This window comes from Triticum urartu, chromosome 6A (genome assembly GCF_056163025.1).
Source record: "Triticum urartu cultivar PI428250 chromosome 6A, HENAU_Tu73, whole genome shotgun sequence".
Classification (NCBI taxonomy): Eukaryota; Viridiplantae; Streptophyta; class Magnoliopsida; order Poales; family Poaceae; genus Triticum; species Triticum urartu.
In genome coordinates this window covers 107,790,467-107,810,765 of record NC_141878.1, presented here as the reverse complement: position 1 = coordinate 107,810,765, position 20,299 = coordinate 107,790,467, and the positions used below count along the sequence as shown (strand labels likewise).

The window sequence follows — 20,299 nt, the reverse complement described above, 5'->3', positions numbered from 1 at the left end:
TAAATGGATCTTCAAGAGGAAGACGGACGCTGATAGTAGTGTTACTATCTACAAAGCTAGAATTGTCGCAAAAGGTTTTCGACAAGTTCAAGGTGTTGACTACGATGAGATTTTCTCACTCGTATATATGCTTAAGTCTGTCCGAATCATGTTAGCAATTGCCGCATTTTATGAAATCTGGCAAATGGATAAACAAAACTGCATTCCTTAATGGATTTCTTAAAGAAGAGTTGTATATGATGCAACCAGAAGGTTTTGTCAATCCTAAAGGTGTTAACAAAATATGCAAGCTCCAACGATCCATCTATGGACTGGTGCAAGCATCTCGGAGTTGGAATATACGCTTTGATAAGTTGATCAAAGCATATAGTTTTATACAGACTTACGGTGAAGCCTGTATTTACAAGAAAGTGAGTGGGAGCACTACAACATTTCTGATAAGTATATGTGAACAACATATTGTTGATCGGAAATAATGTATAATTTTCTGGAAAGCATAAAGGAATATTTGAAAGGAGTTTTTCAAAGAAAGACCTCGGTAAAGCTGCTTACATATTGAGCATCAAGATCTATAGAGATAGATCAAGACGCTTGATAAGTTTTTTTCAATGAGTACATACCTTGACAAGATTTTGAAGTAGTTCAAAATGGAATAGTCAAAGAAATAGTTCTTGCCTGTGTTGCAAGGTGTGAAATTGAGTAAGACTCAAAGCCCGACCACGGCAGAAGATAGAAATAGAATGAAAGTCATTCCCTATGCCTCAGCCATAGGTTCTATAAAGTATGCCATGCTGTGTACCAGATCTATTGTATACCCTACACTGTGTTAAGCAAGGGAGTACAATAGTGATCTAAGAGTAGATCACTGGACAGCGGTCAAAATTATCCTTAGTGGAATAAGGAAATATTTCTCAATTATGGAGGTGACAAAAAGGTTCGTCGTAAAAAGTTACGTCGATGCAAGTTTTGACACAGATCTGGATGACTCTAAGTCTCGATCTAGATACATATTGAAAGTGGGAGCAATAAGCTAGAGTAGCTCCGTGCAGAGCATTGTTGACATAGAAATTCGCAAAATACTTACGGATCTGAATGTGACAGACCCGTTGACTAAAATTATCTCACAAGCAAAACATGATCACACCTTAGTACTCTTTGGGTGTTAATCACATAGCGATGTGAACTAGATTACTGACTCTAGTAAACCCTTTGGGTGTTGATCACATATCGATGTGAACTATGGGTGTTAATCACATGGTGATGTGAACTATTGCTGTTAAATCACATGGCGATGTGAACTAGATTATTGACTCTAGTGCAAGTGGGAGACTGAAGGAAATATGCCCTAGAGGCAATAATAAAGTTATTATTTATTTCCTTATATCATGATAAATGTTTATTATTCATGCTAGAATTGTATTAACCAGAAACATAATACTTGTGTGAATACATAGACAAACAAAGTGTCACTAGTATGCCTCTACTTGATTAGCTCGTTAATCGAAGATGGTTATGTTTCCTAACCATAAACAAAAGAGTTGTTATTTGATTAACGGGATCACATCATTAGGAGAATGATGTGATTGACATGACCCATTCCATTAGCTTAGCACCCGATCGTTTAGTATGTTGCTATTGCTTTCTTCATGACTTATACATGTTCCTATGACTATGAGATTATGCAACTCCCGTTTGCCGGAGGAACACTTTGTGTGCTACCAAACGTCACAACGTAACTGGGTGATTATAAAGGAGCTCTACAGGTGTCTCCAAAGGTACATGTTGGGTTGGCGTATTTCGAGATTAGGATTTGTCACTCCGATTGTCGGAGAGGTATCTCTGGGCCCTCTCGGTAATGCACATCACATAAGCCTTGCAAGCATTGCAACTAATGAGTTAGTTGTGAGATGATGTATTACGGAACGAGTAAAGAGACTTGCCGGTAACGAGATTGAACTAGGTATTAAGATACCGACGATCGAATCTCGGGCAAGTAACATACCGATGACAAAGGGAACAACGTATGTTGTTATGCGGTCTGACCGATAAAGATCTTCGTAGAATATGTGGGAGCCAATATGAGCATCCAGGTTCCGCTATTGGTTATTGACCGGAGACGTGTCTCGGTCATGTCTACATTGTTCTCGAACCCGTAGGGTCCGCACGCTTAAGGTTTTGATGACAGTTATATTATGAGTTTATGCATTTTGATGTACCGAAGTTTGTTCGGAGTCCCGGATGTGCTCAAGGACATGATGAGGAGTCTCGAAATGGTCGAGACATAAAGATTGATATATTGGAAGCCTATATTTGGATATCGGAAGTGTTCCGGGTGAAATCGGGATTTTACCGGAGTACCGGGAGGTTACCGGAACCCCCCGGGAGGTATATGGGCCTTAGTGGGCCTTAGTGGAAGAGAGGAGAGGTGGCCAGGGCTGGGCCGCGCGCCCCTCCCCCCTAGTCCGAATAGGACAAGGAGAGGGGGGCGGCGCCCCCCCTTCCTTCTCTCTCTCCTCTTTCCCCCTTCCCAAATCCTATTCCAACTAGGAAAGGGGGGAATCCTACTCCCGGTGGGAGTAGGACTCCTCCTGGCGCGCCCTCCTCCTGGCCGGCCGCACCCCCCCCTTGATCCTTTATATACGGAGGCAGGGGGCACCCCATAGACACAAGTTGATCCACGTGATCATATTCTTAGCCGTGTGCGGTGCCCCCTTCCACCATAAACCTCGATAATATTGTAGCGGTGCTTAGGCGAAGCCCTGCGATGGTAGAACATCAAGATCGTCACCACGCCGTCGTGCTGACGGAACTCTTCCCCAACACTTTGCTGGATCGGAGTCCGGGGATCGTCATCGAGCTGAACGTGTGCTAAAACTCGGAGGTGCCGTAGTTTCGGTGCTTGATCGGTCGGGCCGTGAAGACGTACGACTACATCAACCGCGTTGTGCTAACGCTTCCGCTGTCGGTCTACAAGGGTACGTAGATCACACTCTCCCCTCTCGTTGCTATGCATCACCATGATCTTGCGTGTGCGTAGGAAATTTTTTGAAATTACTACGTTCCCCAACAAAATGTTGGTTCTTAACGGGAAATATTTTCTGTTCTTGTGACACGTCACCTTTCCTCTTCAGGGAATCCAGCAACTCCAATGGGACTAGCAGAACGCTAGTGAACCGAGAGAGGGAAAGGGGCTCGGAAGTTTTTTGCTCTGTTCTTTGGGCACTGGAGCTTGAGGATGATGGAAGCAAGAGCAAGATGGAAAGCATGGAGATTGATTCATTTTATAGTGTTCCTTTTATAAGCAAGTAAAAACACCGAAGGCGTGCACTATGTGGTAGTAAAATTCACGAGTACCCAATGTGGTATGTGTTACATGTGCACGTGAATCGAGGGTTTTTGCCGGTAATGACACCAAAAATCTGGGGCCCGGTCTCTTTATTGACAAGACGTGCCAATAGCAATGGCCTCGAGCTACACTAACACGATATAATGATAACTCAAGGCATCTTTCGCTTATGCAGTGCGTGGTAGCATTTCGGGTTCGGTCGAAGTTGTCAGAACACGGCCAAACCGGCGCCCCCATCCTGACACAAGAAGACTTCATCATTAAGATAACTAGGCATTGAAAGGGTCTTCGGATCTGGCGAAAAGAAAAGAAAACCTGGGAAGCTCAGTTGGGGCTCCTCAGACAAGATTCTGGTCGCTTTGGAGACAAACATGCGAAGAAGATGATTGAACCAGTTTACAAGGCCAAAGACCTAAGATGAACGACAGACGTCTGAGGATAGTTCTCAGCTTGAAGACCAGTTCAGGGGCTAATGATGGTATCCTGGATAGGGGGTGTTAACCATGTCGGCTCCGAGACATGGGCTGGGTCGAGGACCCCCAGGTGACCAACCAGTGAGCCACATTCGCCGAGCCCCATGGAGGAATCAACATGAAATCTTCCGAAGACTTGGCACATACTCCAAGGCATGAATGCAATCTTCGACGTGTTTATCTTCAGATGTAATCGACCTATGTTCAAGATGAAATCTTTCGAAGACTTGACACATACTCCAAGGCATGAATGCAATCTTTGATGTGTTTATCTTCGGATGTAACCAACCTATGTGTAACCTTAGGTACCCCTGTGTCTATATAAACCAAGGGGTGTAATCTGTAGAGAAAAACAACTCATTTATACACGATCTCGAGGTGGATCAACATGTATTCTGTACCCCATCCACAATCAATACAAACAAAGTAGGTCGTAGGGTTTTACATCTTCGAGAGGGCCTCAATCTGGGTAAACATCGTGTCCCCCTTGTGCCCTGTTACCGTCGTCCTAAAGCTACCAGCTCGGAACCCCCTACCCGAGATCTGTCGAATTCGACTTCGTCACCACGGAAGGGAAGCCGCAAAAACCAACTGAGACCTATGATAATTGGATGTAGTTGAAAAATCAAAAACCGCAAAAACCTCTCGAACCTTCCAAGAGAAGGTGCTATCACGGCAATCCCTGATGTAGCTGCACAATTCAACCTGATGAGATCGGCAGTAATCTCGATGGTCAACAACTCTCGATGGTCAACAACAGCACCTGGGAAGGCACCACAAAGGTTAAAGCATTTATAACTATAATAATACAAGTCATGAATCGCGTAATACATGGGGTACAAATTAGAATAGAATTATGTATAGATGGAATCTCAAAGCTACTTACATAATAAACTCACGAACTCTCTATTTTTTTTTAAATGGATTTTATTTTCAGAAAAATAGCAAATTGTATGAGCATTGTATTGACCTTTTTGTTTCGGACCATTTCAGTGGATTATAATACATGGAAGCCGCCAACTTACATGGGCATCCATCATGAAATTAACATATGCGCACGAACAATAACTGAGAAATACACTCCCGATTGTTCAGTTTGAGAATCGTAGGTGGCTTACCTTAAAGTCCCAACTTATTTGTCAGTGTAGTCATATTTGTTGGATGATACTACTCCCTCCATTCCAAATTACTCATCGCAGAAATGGATGTATCTAAAACTAAAATATATCTAGATACATCCATAGCCGCGACAAGTAATTCGGAACGGAGGAAGTACTATGGTAGATTAATTACTGATTATACACGGTGAACTCGTGAATGTCCCATCGCTCAGTTTGTTCTGGTTTCTACTGCTGTGCTTTGTTAGAGCTCAAATTGATTGAAAGGAGTGTACCAATTAATCACCGGGCATCCTCTGTTGCTTCTGCTTAAGCATTTCATCAAACACTTGACAGACGCGACAATTGACAAGGTTGGCGGCTCCATCCATGGAGCAGCGGGGTGCAGCGGCCATCAGCGCAGGAGGAAAGCAAGAACCCCGGCCAGCATCTCGTCGCTGCCGCGACTCCTCACCGTGGTTCTTACAGCTGCGTCTCATGCGGCCACATCGGTCGCGATGCCGAGGTAAGAATGGCACGCGGCGGCGGGATGCAGGCACAGGCGCGCCACCGCGGGAGACGCCCTGGAGATGTTCGAGGTGCGGGGCCCCTGGCCACCGACGAAGAGGAGGAGAGATCGGATACGGTGCGTCGCTGGTGGCTCCGGCGGTTGGACCACGGGCGGCGGCGGCGGCGGCAGTCACGAGTCGAACTCGGATTGCGTGGTTTCTACGCGGCGGGGCATCAGGGGTCGATCTATATCTGGCGGGCTGCGGGGATAGATCGCACTTTTCCTTCGATCCTGCGAGCAAGCCGTCCCCTCGATAGATCACGCGCGACGTTCCCCTGACGACCTAACAACCCGGCGAGCTTCTCTCGCCGACGGCGAGCAAAGAATCCGGCGAGTTTCCTCTTTCTTATCCGATCATCATTTGAATTTCAGCATCGCAATTGTTCTATTACTACTTGTTTCGCTTGTGCAATCACTTGGTCTCTCTGTTCTTTGCTGTGTCCTGTGTTTCGCAGAGATGGCTAGTCATGTCGCTGCGACCCTGCCGCCGCTGCTTCCTACCCCGGCGCGCTGCCACCTCCTGACGCCTCCTCCGGCAGTGTACACGGCTCGTGTGGAGCTGGACACCAAGAAGCAGCAGCCTGGACGTGCCTCGATGAGCCGAAGCTGGATCAGAGACAAGATCGACCTTCCCGGACGTGCTTCCCGGAGCTCCAGCTGGGCCACTGACAAGACGCTCCGCCGTGCCAAGAGTTTGAACGGCGGCGTCGAGCGCCTCGGCCGCGTGGAGACGCCGAGAGAAAACTGGAAGAGGCCGGCGAGCCGCGCGCCATCCGTCGACCGGTGCGACAAGAAGCCGAGGCCTCCGACTGAGATGGTGGCAGCCTCGGAGGAATCAATCTCCGCCGGCCCCGCCCCGCCGGCCGGCCGGTTCGAGAAGAAGGCGACGCCTATGACTGAGATGGTCGCAGACTCGGTGGTGACGTCCTTCCCTGGCCCTGCTCCGTCGATCGACCTCTCGGAGAAGAAGGCAGAGCCTACGACTGAGATGGTGGCAGACTCGGAGGCGGCGACACTCTTCGCTGGTCCTGCGGCGTCGGTTGACCGGTCGGAGAAGAAGCCAATGCCGCCGGCCGTGGTGGAGGCATCACCCTTCGCTGGCCTCGCTCCGTTGATGTACCGGCCCGACAAGAAGCCGAAGGCTCTGGCTAAGATGGAGGTGGACTCGGAGGCATCCTTGTTCGCTGGCCCGACATTCATGGTGTCGCCGGACCCGAGCGAGCTGCCCATGCCGACCTTCATCATGTCGCCGGATCCGAGCGAGCTGCCCATGCCAACCTTCCTCCATAAGCACAAGGTCGCTAAAGTGTTAGCTAGACTAGTCGCTCCGATGCTCATTGATCAGCAAGATTGAAGCTGCTTTCAGTGTGTAGCTAGGTGGAGTATGCTGATCAGCAAGATTGAAGCTGTTTTCCGTCTGTAGGCTGTAGCTAAGTGGAGTATGCTGATCAGCAAGATTGAGGCTGTTTTCAGTATGTAGCTAGGTGGACATGATTAATACAATCACCATTTAGTATTATGGAGCTTGGCACTGATCTTATCTGCGATGGCATGAAATGATGGTGTTGTGCATTCTGCAAATAAGTGTCTGCAAAGTGCAAACAGAGACATTTTCGCAAACACCTTCAGGGCGTGAGCTGACCAGCCTCCTTGGGCCGCGTGGTGACTAGCTTTGACATGCTGCCATCCTTTGGACGAGCTCCGTCAACTGCTTGACCGCCGTGACCCGTGAGGCCGTGCGCGTCAGCGGTTGCCGCGTTGGAGGGGTTGCGGCTTGCAGGAGTAGCAGGTGTCTTTGCCCAGTAAGTGTTCGACGAAACGCGCCGGCGCCCTAGCATCAGTTGCCGCAGGGCGGGCAGCCGCCGGAGCCGCGTTCCCCGACCCCGCTGACGTCCCCGCCGCGTCGGCGTACAACCGGTGGCTCTCCCCGTCGCTGCGGCCCCCGGCTCACCCGCAGGTGCGTCTCACGTCGCCCAGCGGCCAGATCCCACCCCCCAACGCGCCCGCCCTCCTCGCCATCTTCAAGCTCTGACCCGTGGCAGTGCACTTCAACCTGAGGTCACAGCCACAATAGCATGCCCACCAGCCACCAAGTCTGTTGAATCAATGCCTCTCACACTAGCACTGCGAAATGGAATTATGCAAGTGGAAGGCGAATTTTCCGGCCACCAGCTCCTGCCGCAGCTTTTACGCCAACCAAATATGATGCTATCATATATGATTCAGGCCATGCTGGAAGTAGGATATGGATTGTTTGACAATATTGTTTTTTCCCGCTTATCGTATTGTTGCACTGAGTTTTTCGAGTCCACGAACCAAATTTTGAAAGAGCAACCAGGCATTACCACCCAACCACAGTACCTTGCTTGACCTTCTTGAAATCCCACTACTTATGGACACATGTGACATGCTTCGATAGTCTTGCCTGGGATATTTGTTTTGTATTTGAAGCTGATTGATATTGTTGCATATGCAAAAATTTCAGGTTGCAGTTTTTTTTCCAAATCATTTTATTTTATTTTTCTCATTTACAGTAAATTGCACGAAGTGTATCTTAGAGCAAGTGCAAACCTTTTCATTTTAAGGCTTACAACCTTTATGCCTAAAATAGTTTGGTTGCAGTTGGAAGACTGTTGTGAAGCAAGCTTTGGCCTCTACCTCAGGCCAACAAGCCGTCTAGAATAGTCATTGTTCAAAAAACAGTGAGGTTTGTGTATGTGTAATTTGAGATGGTGATGCCTATATTTGTTTCTGGCCTTGGCGCTCAACAATTTTATACTGGACTAATCTGACTAGAAAAATGATTCTTTTCTATAACTGCATTCATACATCAAAACAACATACTGCCGTGGTTAGTACTTACTATTTAGGGGGGTCGTATTTGTGCAAAACAGATCTTGCACGTTTGGGGGTTATAATTTTATGTCCTTGAGTATTAAGTGCATAGATAGCTGACATATTTGGCTGATAATACTAGGAAGTGATTAACATTGACAATGACAAACCAGTTTAACGCCATTGGCTTTCTACTAGAATAAGCACCTTCCTATGTTTCTCGCAAAAAATAAATGCCTTCCTATGTAATTCAAGGATGGTCTGATCTCCCGATGCACCCTTTTATACCTTCCCCTGCTATACTATGCTACCTGTGCTAGACATTTTTCAACCTGTTGTATTATTCATGCCTAGAATATATTTGCATTCTTTTATCATGGTACATCTGCTGGTAGGAGCTAGGATCCTACCTGGTCTAGGGCGTAGGTTGTACGGGAAGGGGGAGGGTTGACGGAGATGCGATCGCGGCTGCCGGCGGCGGGGCGCCATGGCGCGATGAAGAAGAGGCGGCGGCAGCGCAAGAGGCGGCTAGGGTTCCCGGCTCCCTTCGGAAGTCGAGCGAATAATGATTGCTTCTTGCTTGATTAGATTGATACATCTCCTCTCCTTATATAGAGAGGTTTACTTGACTCCTAAGCAAACGATCGTAATAACGATAAGATAATTGGGCTAAGCCCCTAATAATGATAAGATAACTTGGGCGACAACCCACTGGGCTAAACCCCTAATATGCCGGTCATAATACTTCTCCCCGCCTGCACAAACAGCTCGTCCTCGAGCTGTAAGGTGGGGAAGCGCTTGCTGAACTCCTCGGGGTGATCAACCAGCGTCAAACACCTTCGCGACAGCTGGGGCGGCCAGGTCGGCGGCGACGGCGTCCTCCGGAATGTAGTTTGCAGCTTCCAGGTAGAAGAGTCACGGGCAGACGTGGCTGGGCGTGTAGGGCTCATCGCAGTTGAAGCACAACCCTTGGCGGCGACGCTCGAGTAGCTCGGCCGAGGTGAGTCGGCGGAACGGGCGCGCCGCGGTCGCTGCGAGGGGTGCTGCGGAAGGCTGAGCAGGCCGACCCTACGTGGGAACATCCGGCCAGGGTAGCGACCCAGCGGCTCGGGACGGTGATTCCTTTTGGATGGCCACCGCGCGGTACTCGAACGCGCGGGCGTAGTACATGGCCATTTGGAGATCCTGGGGTCCCCAAAGCTCCACGTCCACGTGGATGTGATCCGAAAGTCCACCGACGAAGAGGTCAGCCCGCTATTGCGCCGTCGCGCCCGACGCGTGGCATGCCAGGGCCTGGAAACGGTCGGCGAAGTCTTGAACCGTGGATGTGAAGGGGAGGCGGCCTAGCTTTGCCAGGCGGCTTCCGCGGATCGGTGGCCCAAAACGAAGGAGGCAGAGCTCGCGGAAGCGCTCCCAAGGGGGCATGCTGCCCTCGTCCTGCTCGAGGGCGTAGTACCAGGTCTGTGTCGCGCCGCGGAGGTGGTAAGAGGCAAGCCAGGTACGCTCCGAGGCGAGGGTGCGCTGCCCGCAAAAGAACTGCTCGCACTGGTTGAGTCAGTTGAGGGGGTCCTCCGTGCCATCATAAGTGGCGAAGTCCAGTTTGGCAAACCGCGGACACGTCTGAGTCGGAGCGCCGTGGCCGACTGGCTCGGAGGTGCGAAGCAGCGAGGATTGGGGCGCCCGGTCAGCATGGCCGCGGCCTGTGGAGTGCCCCGCCGAGCCGGAGGGGTCGCTGAACTGTAGAGTGGGTACCGGCGGGTCTCCAGCCAACGTGTAGATGGGTGGCGACGATGATCCAGTCAACCAGGCCGGTATTGGGGACGGTGACGGCGGGAAGCGCACTTGCTGGATCGGTACGCCTCCCTGCGTGGGTGACCCGGGCCCCGTGTTGGGCGGGGGCGGGGCCGGCAGCTGCGGCCTGCGGCGGTACAGACCCGGGTGGCGTGGGGGGTGCAGCGAGGGCCGGGACCGGCCACTGTGGCCATTGAGGCGCGGCAGCGGGCGGCGGTGGGGCCGGCGGCTGGGGCTGCGGCTGCCCGGACCCGGGAAGCGTCAGGGGCGCAGCGAAGGCCGGGGCCGGCCACTGTGGCCATTGAGGGGCGACGACGGGCGGAGGTGGGGCCGGCAGCTGGGGCTGCGGCTGCCCGAACCCGGGAGGCGTCGGGGGCGCGGCGATCGCCTGAGCCGGCCATTGCGGCCAGTGGGGGGCGACAGCGGGCGGCGGCTGACCGGGCCAGTGGTGGTGTAGAGGCCTGATCGGCGCCGTGGTGGGCGCGTACCAGGGCAAGGCGGCTGGCCCAGTCGCGGCGGCCGGCTGCAAGGGCGGCGGCTGCCGCCCTGCTAGGTAGAGGCGTATGCCCTGGACGGCGGTGACGAGGTCGTTGAGGACCCCGGTCATCTCCGCCGGCGAGTAGATGGCGACGGGCGGCGCGGTGGAGGGCAGCGGCGTCTGGCCGGTGGAGGCCAGCGGCGGGGTGGGGAGAGGCAGCGGCGCGGTGGTGACGGGCAGCGGCGGGTTGGGTGGTGGTGCAGACATGATTGGAACCGAGCTACCTGATACCAAATTGGTAGGAGCTAGGATCCTACCTGGTCTTGGGCGTAGGTTGTACGGGAAGGGGGAGGGTTGACGGAGATGCGATCGCGGCTGCCGGCGGCGGGGTGCCGTGGCGCGATGAAGAAGAGGCGGCGGCGCAAGAGGCGGCTAGGGTTCCCGGCTCCCTTCGGGAAGCCGAGCAAATAATGATTGCTTCTTGCTTGATTAGATTGATACATCTCCTCTACTTATATAGAGGTTTACTTGACTCCTAAGCAAACGATCCTAATAACGATAAGATAATTGGGCTAAGCCCCTAATAATGATAAGATAACTTGGGCCACAACCCACTGGGCTAAACCCCTAATATGCCGGTCATAACATCTACCGTCACATGATCTTCTTGATGCATATTCGCAATTGAAAATAGAATTTTGTGCCAACTTGCTTTCTTATGCACCATGCTGTTAGCTCATGGGAGAATCAGTAATTCTGACATGAAACAGTACATGATTGTTCTGAAATTAGTGGTTCCATGGTGTCTATATCTAACTTATTTACTTTAGCAGTGCAAGAGGATGCTTTTGGGCGAGACACCCTACTTATGTAGGAAGAAATGAAGTCAGCCTGCACCAGGAGTGTACTTGACAACAACAGGGACACAAAGTTGGTCTGATTGGCAAGGCTTCTGGTTTGCTCTTTACACATGCCAATTTAAACATCTGACTCTAATATAAGTGCTAGAGTACTTCTGAAAATCAAGATTTATTTCTGGTTATCACTAAAGAAAAGTATTCTTACTAAATCAGCTTTAGCTAGGAGAGAATGGAAAGAAATGTCCTTTACCTAATCAGCTTTAGGCAGGAGAGGCTACAAAGGAGACGAAAAATGACATTTTTGTGATAAGTTATCATTGTTGTGCCTCTTGTGTGCTTTCCCTGTAGATTTTCTTTGCTGGACTGCAGAGTCAAATGTTCTTATATTCTATACTCAATATTTACAAATATTAACCATTTGTGAACTGTGATAACGGTTACATGGTTTCAGCCAAAATGTCTAGCTAAGACTTTCTGATCATATAGGACTCCTACTCCAAAGAAAACACCGAAGGCGGTCATAAAGATGATGGCTTCACTACCAATCTGTTTTATGGGGTCAATGGAAACTGGACTCGCTTCTGCCGAACCACAATGGTTTGCAACCATAGGTCCACACAGTTTTGGGTTTCCACCAAAGCTAGAATCCGGAAATGTGCTGACCTGGCCCATGTTTGGAATAGGGCCTTCTAGGTCATTATTAGAAATGTTGAATCTGGAAAGGAAGTGCAGATTGTTCAATGCAGCTGGAATCTTACCAGTGAGATGATTACCAGACAAGTCGAGCATCTGCAGGTTCGTGAGATTGCAGATCTGTTCTGGTATCTCTCTAGATAATCTGTTGGAGCTCAAGTTAAGTGAAAATAGTCCTTGTAACCTACCGATCTCTGCCGGAATCATACCAGTGAAATTATTCATGGCTAGATTAAGCTCTTTAGGAAAAGCACTGGGCGTGAGGTATTGCAGAAATTGGTTCTTGTTCCAAACAGGCAGCTCAAAGAATACCTTTGGCGCAGTATTATCTGATTCTAGCATTGGCATCTCCATTAAGGCCCTTGGAATTTCCCCTGTAAGGCTGTTGTTTGATATATCTAGAGAGAAGAGAAAATTTAGGCTGCTGATCCATTCAGGTATCGGTCCAGTTAGTTGATTGCCTTGCAAAAATAGCATCCCCAAATTCGGTAGCTTTGATAACCAATCAGGTATTTTTCCAGACAATGAACAATGATTTATATAAAGAACCTGGAGATTCTAAAAACCATCAATGATGACATCCTCTGGCATGGTCTCATGCAGGAAGTTGCACCCAATATAAAGGGTGGTGAGGCTCCTGGAACTGCTAAGCATCTGAAGTGTTCTTGTGATATTTGTGAGAGAGTTATTAGCAAGTGATAGGAATAAGAGGGACTTCATATTGAATAATTTTCCTGACAATTGACCATGGAAAGGATTGTAAGATAGCCGTAGTGCAGTCAGCTTGCTGCAGGAGTATATGCTTTCTGGAACTGTGCCGGTGAAGTTATTGGAAAGAAGATCTAGTTTTTTTAGATTGGACAGACTTGCGAAGTTGACCTTGGTAAGTTCCCCACTAAATTGGAGTCAATTGTTACAAGATTTGGCAGTTGCCTAGAGCTGCTGGCAGCTCCCCTGACATGTTGTTGTGTTCCAAATGCAGCTCCTCCAATCTCTTCAGATCACCTATAGACTCTGGAATATTGCCGCTGAGCTCATTCCTGCCAAGATCAAGGATGACCAGATTTGTGAGCTTGCTAATGCCATCGAGAGCTCCTTCTAACCTATTGCTAGGCAACGAGAGGTGCTCTAACGAGGTTACGTTGAAGAGTTCATCTGGAAGTGTACCATTGAGGTTGTTGTAGCCAACACCAAGCAATTTCAGCACCGAGCAATTACTGAGTCCTGGAGGGATGTTCCCACTGAGTTGGTTGAAACTGAGCTCAAGCACAGCAAAAGATGGCGCGCTAACACATGGTGTAGTTGGTATTTGACCAGTAAATCTGTTGGAACTAGCATTAAGAACGACCAGGCTCTTCATCACCTCCCATGTTGTGGATGGTAGTATGCCTGTAAGCCAGTTGCTTGAGATGTTGAGTACCTGCAGAGGCCGTGCAGGGGTTGAAGATGGCAGCTTGCTCAGGCCTCCTGTGAGGCGGTTGAAGCTGATGTCAAGAAGAAGGATGCTGCTGGATGACACTAATTCCAGTGGCATGCCACCAGACAGCAAGTTCCGGGAAAGGTTGAGGCACAAAAGTCCGGTGAGGTTGCCAAGGAACGGCGAGATGGGCCCCTCGAGGCCTCGAGAAGCCAACGAAACATCAGTGACCTTCCTATCTTGATTGCAGGTGATCCCTTCCCATGTGCAGCAGTCGGTGTCGTGCCGCCACGACGTCGTGAGGCCGCCGTCCTGCGAGAGCCCGACGAGGAGCTGGAGAAGGGAGCTCTTCTCCTGCTCAGTGCAGGAGCTGGTCGGAGAGACCAAAGAGACCAGCAGCACGAGAGCCAAGCCAAGTGAAGGCATGTGAAATTTCTTGGTGTACCTGCTGTATGAAAAACAGTTGCTGCATGGTGTTGTGGTGGAACTGCCCATTCTGAATATTTTTGTTTGATAGTTTCCTGAAACTGTCCATCCTGAAAGCATGCTAAACTACCATTTCCTAAATAAAAAAAACAAGAGCTGTCCATTCGGATTCTGTCGGTTTTGTTGAATGTTTCTGTTTGAAATTTTTGGTGATGTCATTTTGATGCCACCTAATTTTTTTCTGAGTTGCTAATAATATGCCGTGTTAAGTCGAGTGTTGACTACCGGTGTCTCACTGGTAGTTGAGTGGCTATAATATTTCGTGTCAAGTAGAGTGTCATTATATTTCAATGGGAATGCATATATGTCATGGATCATTGTACATGTGGGTAATAACATTTCATATTAAATCCAGCGTCGATGCTATTAAGGTTTGCTCCTACTTCAGATGCAATCTTCTCTTACAAATTATTCTGTTTATTATGACATACAGAAGCATGACAACAGACTTTGAAGATTGCAACTGAACGCGTACCACTTTACGACTTTGTGGAGGTCTCGAATTCTTATTGCTTTGTACAAAAAGCCCACCTAAAATTCTTATTGCTTTGTACAAAAAGTCCACCTCACAGAGTCACAGTTCCCCACTTGGAAGGAGAAGATCGTAAGCTAATGGGCATGTGTCTATGAACGCTTAGAGCATCTATAGGCGGACCCTTCAAATTGTCAGTTGATGGGTATGTGTCTGTGAGCATAGCAGATCGCCTTTGACATGGTCGCAAGTATAGTGGTTCCAACGAGTAAGAGTAAGCCTTTAGCAATTATGCAGCAAGACTGAGGTTCAAATAGTGTGGGTTAGACAAAGATGTAGGGTTCCCGCTACCTATAAAAAAAAGAGGTAGGGTCTCCGCAAAAAAAAGTCAAAGCATTTTTCGGTGACATGGTCTCCCTCATACATCCCACCATGCTAAAGAAAAGCAAATCTTGTGGGTTAGACAAAGAGGTGTACCTCTTCTTTTGGTTTATGGCCTTAGAAAGGTTAATGCATGGTTAAATACATGTATGACCTTTAACCTGTGGGCCAACCCATTTAGACAAATATAATAATTAATCTATGCATCAGACATCTAGTTCCAAATCTCCAGTGACATGTGTTGTTTTCTTCGAAGATTACAATCTCATCAGACATAACCCAAAACAACCAAACGGGTGAAGATGAACTTCAGATGGGGAAAGTAGATCTCGAGTAGAGAGATGAACCTTTTACACATGGAATAAGGGTGGTTAAAGGCGATTTCAGTATGAAAAAGTAGAGTAAAAATTATTTAGCTTATTCTCTCAACTTCAATTGACCGCAACTGAATTTATTATATTTAATATTACTTACCGATCAGAACACCTATCAGTATAACTTCTAAAAGGTTATTGAAAAGAAATGTAATTTGGTGGGCATGTGTTCTTTTTCTAGGTAGTACGTAAGTTAAAAGGGAAACACATTACCTACAGTGTTGTAGTTCAGAATCAAGTTTTGTGATAATCATAGTGTTTACGTACTCCAGTGTTGTTTATTATTCACATTTGGATTTGGATTGAGCTCACTTGAGAGTGTCATGCTTTGCCAATATCTATTGTGATAGTTGGCATTTTTTGTTAGTAGAGTCGTCAATCTCTCAGCTAAACAACTGGCTGGAAACACAAGACATCAACTAAAATTCTAAATTATTATTTTTTACTTCTACATGCACATATGTGGTCTCTAGGTTAAGATATGTACAATTAAGTTAGTCTAGGTCAACTTGCAGAAGTTCATACCAACTTCTCTCTAGCTCGGCTCGGCTAAATACAAGGCAACCAATCGTAAATACACTTGGGGTGTATATCATTCTACACTTAATATTTATAGGGGTGTATATCATTGCGTGTAAATGCCCACTTGTGTCATATCTTGGAACCCACTTCATTAGTTTAAAATTAAATTAAAATAATTAATATGTGTATACTCAAAACACTAGCACTATTTGCAAATCTTGCAAGCATTTTTTGGGGGTAGAAAAAAAATTTGTCAGAAACTGATCATTTTTTTAGAAATCAGAATTGATCATTTGTGGACGACCAATAGGAATATGTACAATAAGCTTAGCTAAGATAAGTCGCCATGCAAATGTTGTTAGTCACACTCCTACAACATCGTACTGTATGCTGGCTGGATATTTCTATGCTGGGTTGGCAATACCTAGAGGATATTGCTAGCATTGTAGCTGCTGATTGTAATCATCCTATTTGAGTAATGAAAGTTCCTTTCCCACAAAAAAGGAGCATGTACAATTTTATCTTTTTCTAGGCACTGTAACATCCCTAAGCCCACCCAATTTGAAGCCCAAGATGAAGCCAGCCCAAACTGTTATCTATAAGCTAACCCAAATACTGCCCCCCGTACGGCCCAACGTCGAGTCCTGCCCAACTCAATGCGCCGGAGTCCCGAGGACCGCCGCACCGCCGCACTCCCACTTCTGGTGGCCAGAGGCCAGGCAGAAATCGAACCAAGCCTCCCCCTCCCGGAGCTCTCTGGCGAGGGGGATGCGGCGACTCCCGGCGACCCCGCGTGGCGGTGGGCCGGCTGCTCCGAGTTCGCTAAGCTCGCTGGAGGACGGACACCGGATGCTAGGAAACAGGTCTAGTGTCGCGCACTCAGAAGGTATATATCTGAAAAAAAAGGAAGTCCGAGGAAAAAATAATACTTGGGCGCCTGGTTGATGTTCAATTGTTCGCTAGTCTCGTTTTAAGTTCAAATCCGTCCACGCGGCGACCCTTTACGGCGGCGTGCGGCGGTTCGCCTCCCGCCTCAGCTGGTCCGAGGAGGCCAGGCAGGCAGGGGACCGGAGATTCGACCAAGGCCGAACGTGACGTGAGCCCTTTGCCGAGGTATATTGTAGAAACCACGGAGCAGGTGCTTAATTCGTGCCACATTGTAGTGCTAGCTTTGTTGACATTTCTGAATTTTCTCTCAGCGCCAGTGTTGTTTTCTGTGGATACTTGCGATCCTGGGTTGGAGACTTGGAGTTACAGATTGCTAGACTGCAAATAGTTACAGATTTGAGTGTGCCAGACTGCAGATTGCTTTTGCTTATTATGTGTCCTCCTCTAGTCAACTTTCTCCAAGAGAAACATTCATCACTGTATGCGTATGTATCAAAGTAAATACCGACCAAATAGTTACACATTCCACAACAATAATATGCTTACACACTGTTGACATTGCTCACTCGTTAATCATGTTTCTGCTAAATGGAGTACAACGATGAACGTCACTAACTGACGATAGCAGGTTTACAAGAGATGTTGTTCTTGCTGGGGCTGGAGCCACTGACATGGTCTTGCTGAACTGGGAACCACTTGAAATCATGTAACGGTTTGGGCAGTGATAAAAGTTACAAGGTTTTAGCCAAAATATCCGGCTAAGACCATATGATCATATATGACTCCTACTGCAAAGAAAGCACCAAAGGCGATTGCAAAGATGACCTTACTGCCAATCTCTTCTCTGGAGTTGATGGACTCTGGACTTGCTTCCGCTGAACCGCAATGGTTTACAATCGAAGGACCACACAATTTTGGGTTTTCATCAAAGCTAGAATCTGGAAACGTGCTAAGTTAGCCTGCGGTTGGAATAGGGCCTTCGAGGTCATTATTAGAAACATTGAATTTGAAAAGAAAGTGCAGATTGTTTAGTGCGGCCGGAATTGTACCAGTAAGATGATTGCTGGACATGTCGAGCATCTGCAGATTTGTGAGGGTGCAGATTGGTTGTGGGATCTCTCCTGATAATTTGTTGGAGCTCAAATTAAGTGAAACGAGCGCTCTTAGTTGACCGATCTCCCCTGGGATCACACCAGTGAATTTATTGATGGCTAGATTAAGCACTTTTGGAAAAGCACCAGGTTTGAGGTATTGGATAAATGGACTGAAAAGATACACAGGCAGTTCAAAGAAGACCTTTGGTGCAGTCTTGTCTGATTTTAGCATTGGCATCTCCATTAAGGCAGTTGAAATTTCACCTGTAAAGCTGTTGTTTGATATGTCTAGATACAAGAGCAAGTTCAGGCTACTGATCCATTCAGGTATTGGTCCAGTTAGCTGATTGCTTTGCAAAAATAGCACCCTCAAATTTGTGAGCTTGGATAACCAATCAGGTATTGCTCGAGACAATGAACAATCACTCATAGAAAGAACCTGAAGATTCTCAAAACCATTAATGCCGTTATCCTCTGGCATGGTCTCATGCAGGAAGTTGGACCCAATAAGAAGGGTGGTCAGGCTCCTGGATCCCCCAAGGATCTGAAGTGTTCTTGTGATATTTGTAAGGGAGAGGTTAGCGAGTGATAGAAATGAGAGGGACTTCAGATTACCTATCTTTTCTGACAGTTGGCCATGGAAATGATTGCTGGAGAGCCGTAGTGCAGTCAGCTTGCTGCACGAGTATAAGCTTTCTGGAATGTTGCCGATGAAGTTATTGTGCAGGAGATCTAACTTTTTTAGATTGGGCAAGTTTGAGAAGTTGACCTTGGTAAGTTCTCCGTGAAATTGGTTGCCCTTTAAGATAATTGTTGTGAGATGTGTACAGTTGATCAATGCTGATGGAAGCTCCCCTGACATGTGGTTTTGTTCCAAATGCAGCTCCTCCAAACTCTTCAGCTTGCCTATGGCATCTGGTATATTGCCGTTGATCTTGTTGCCCCCAAGATCAAGGGTGACCAAATTTGTGAGCTTGGTGATGCCATTGAGTGCTCCTTCTAACCAATTATTAGGTAAAGAGAGGTGCTCTAATGATGTAACTTTGAAGACCTCATTTGGAAGAGTTCCACTGAGGTTATTATAGCCAGCGCTTAGCAATTTCAGCATGGAGCAATTACCGAGTCCATGAGGAATATTTCCACTGAATTCGTTAATACTGAGTTCAAGCACAGAAAAAGATGGTGCGCTGAGACAGAGTGTAGTTGGTAGCTGCCCAGTAAAACTATTGGTGCTGGCATTGAGCACGACCAGGCTCTTCATCACCTCCCATGTTGTGGATGGAAACCTTCCGGTAAACAAGTTGCTTGAGATGTTCAGTACCTGCAGAGGCCATGCAGGGGTTGAAGATGGCAGCTCGCTCAGGGCTCCTGTCAGGCGGTTGAAACTGACATCAAGGATAGTGATGCTGCTGGATGACACCAATTCCAGCGGCAAGCCACCGGACAATGAGTTGCACGATAGGTTGAGGCGCAATAAGCCTGTGAGATTTCCAAGGAACTGCGAGATGGACCCCTCGAGGCCTCGAGAGGCCAACAAAACATCACTGACCGTCCTGTTGGGGCTGCAGGTGATCCCTTCCCAAGTGCAGCAGTCCATATCGTTCCGCCATGACGACCCGAGGCCGCCGTCCTGCGAGAACCCAGCAAGGAGCTGGAGGAGGGAGCTCTTCTCCTGCTCCGTGCAGGAGCTGGTCGGAGGGGCCAAGGATATCAGCAGCACGAGAGCCAATCCTAGAAAAGGCAAGGGGAATCTGCTGCTGTTTGGGCAATGGTGTGACCGCATGGCTTTCTGAAGAAGCTAGCAAGGGAACCAATGGGCTGGTGAAGATCACGAGAGGAATGGAACAGGCAGCTCATGTCTCCATTTTATTTGATCCTCTTTCAAGTCGCACTCAAGAAAAGGAAAAGAAATGGGCCTAGGATTGACTGTTGTTGGCAAGGAGACTAGTAGCACAATAGTCAGCCCAAAGAAAGGTATGTGAAATCACTACCTACGTGAGCGACTAGAAATTAGCCTGTAAACCACAAGCGTAAGCTTTGGTCTGCCAGGCTAAAGTACTAGTTTCTCTTAAAGAAAAAACAAGAGAGGAAAGGAGCAACCTGCTCTGGTCTCTGTCTCATTTCATCCCTTCTGGTCATCGTGATGACAAGAAAATCTGGTCAAAGATTAGCTGCTATTGCATATCCACTAATTTATTCACGAGTCTGACTTCCAAGCACAAACTGGTTTGTTAATCTTAGTCTGACCTCTTATCGTATCAGTTTTGCAATTAAATTCCATCATCGATGTCAGGGTTGATTTAGAGAAGATGTGGATCACAACTCTCCCATAGGAGGCCATTCAGGCATTGTGGCTACCTATCAAAGGGTAAAAAAGCTATTTTATTGGCGCCAGACGAGGAGATTGAAACTTTTCTACAGGAGTGTGCAGTTTGCCAAAGAGTCAAGGGAAAGCATTGCCACTACCCTGGTCTCCTAGATCCACTGCCACTACCTAAGTGTTGTTGATTGATTGAATGGT

General features: G+C 47.9%; 1 protein-coding gene and 3 pseudogenes across 1 annotated transcript; 1 reads left to right on the top strand and 3 right to left on the bottom strand.

Annotated features, from left to right (window-relative positions):
* The first annotated feature begins 5,142 nt into the window (after nt 1–5,142).
* LOC125516315 (uncharacterized) lies at nt 5,143–7,006 on the top strand. The gene has a single exon (XM_048681796.2). It carries the CDS (start codon nt 5,945–5,947, stop codon nt 6,839–6,841), a length of 897 nt encoding a protein of 298 aa, XP_048537753.2. The 5' UTR covers nt 5,143–5,944; the 3' UTR covers nt 6,842–7,006.
* A 2,135-nt stretch (nt 7,007–9,141) lies between these two features.
* On the bottom strand, nt 9,142–10,197 carry LOC147964305 (uncharacterized; annotated as a pseudogene).
* Nucleotides 10,198–11,898: 1,701 nt separating this feature from the next.
* LOC147964304 (receptor-like protein 2) lies at nt 11,899–14,107 on the bottom strand (annotated as a pseudogene).
* Nucleotides 14,108–17,425: 3,318 nt separating this feature from the next.
* On the bottom strand, nt 17,426–19,561 carry LOC125516613 (receptor-like protein 2; annotated as a pseudogene).
* Between the last annotated feature and the right edge of the window lie 738 nt (nt 19,562–20,299).

What these genes read in the sequence shown, in the direction of transcription:
- LOC125516315 (XM_048681796.2), top strand. Translation starts at nt 5,945, where the DNA reads ATGGCTAGTCATGTCGCTGCGACCCTGCCGCCGCTGCTTCCTACCCCG.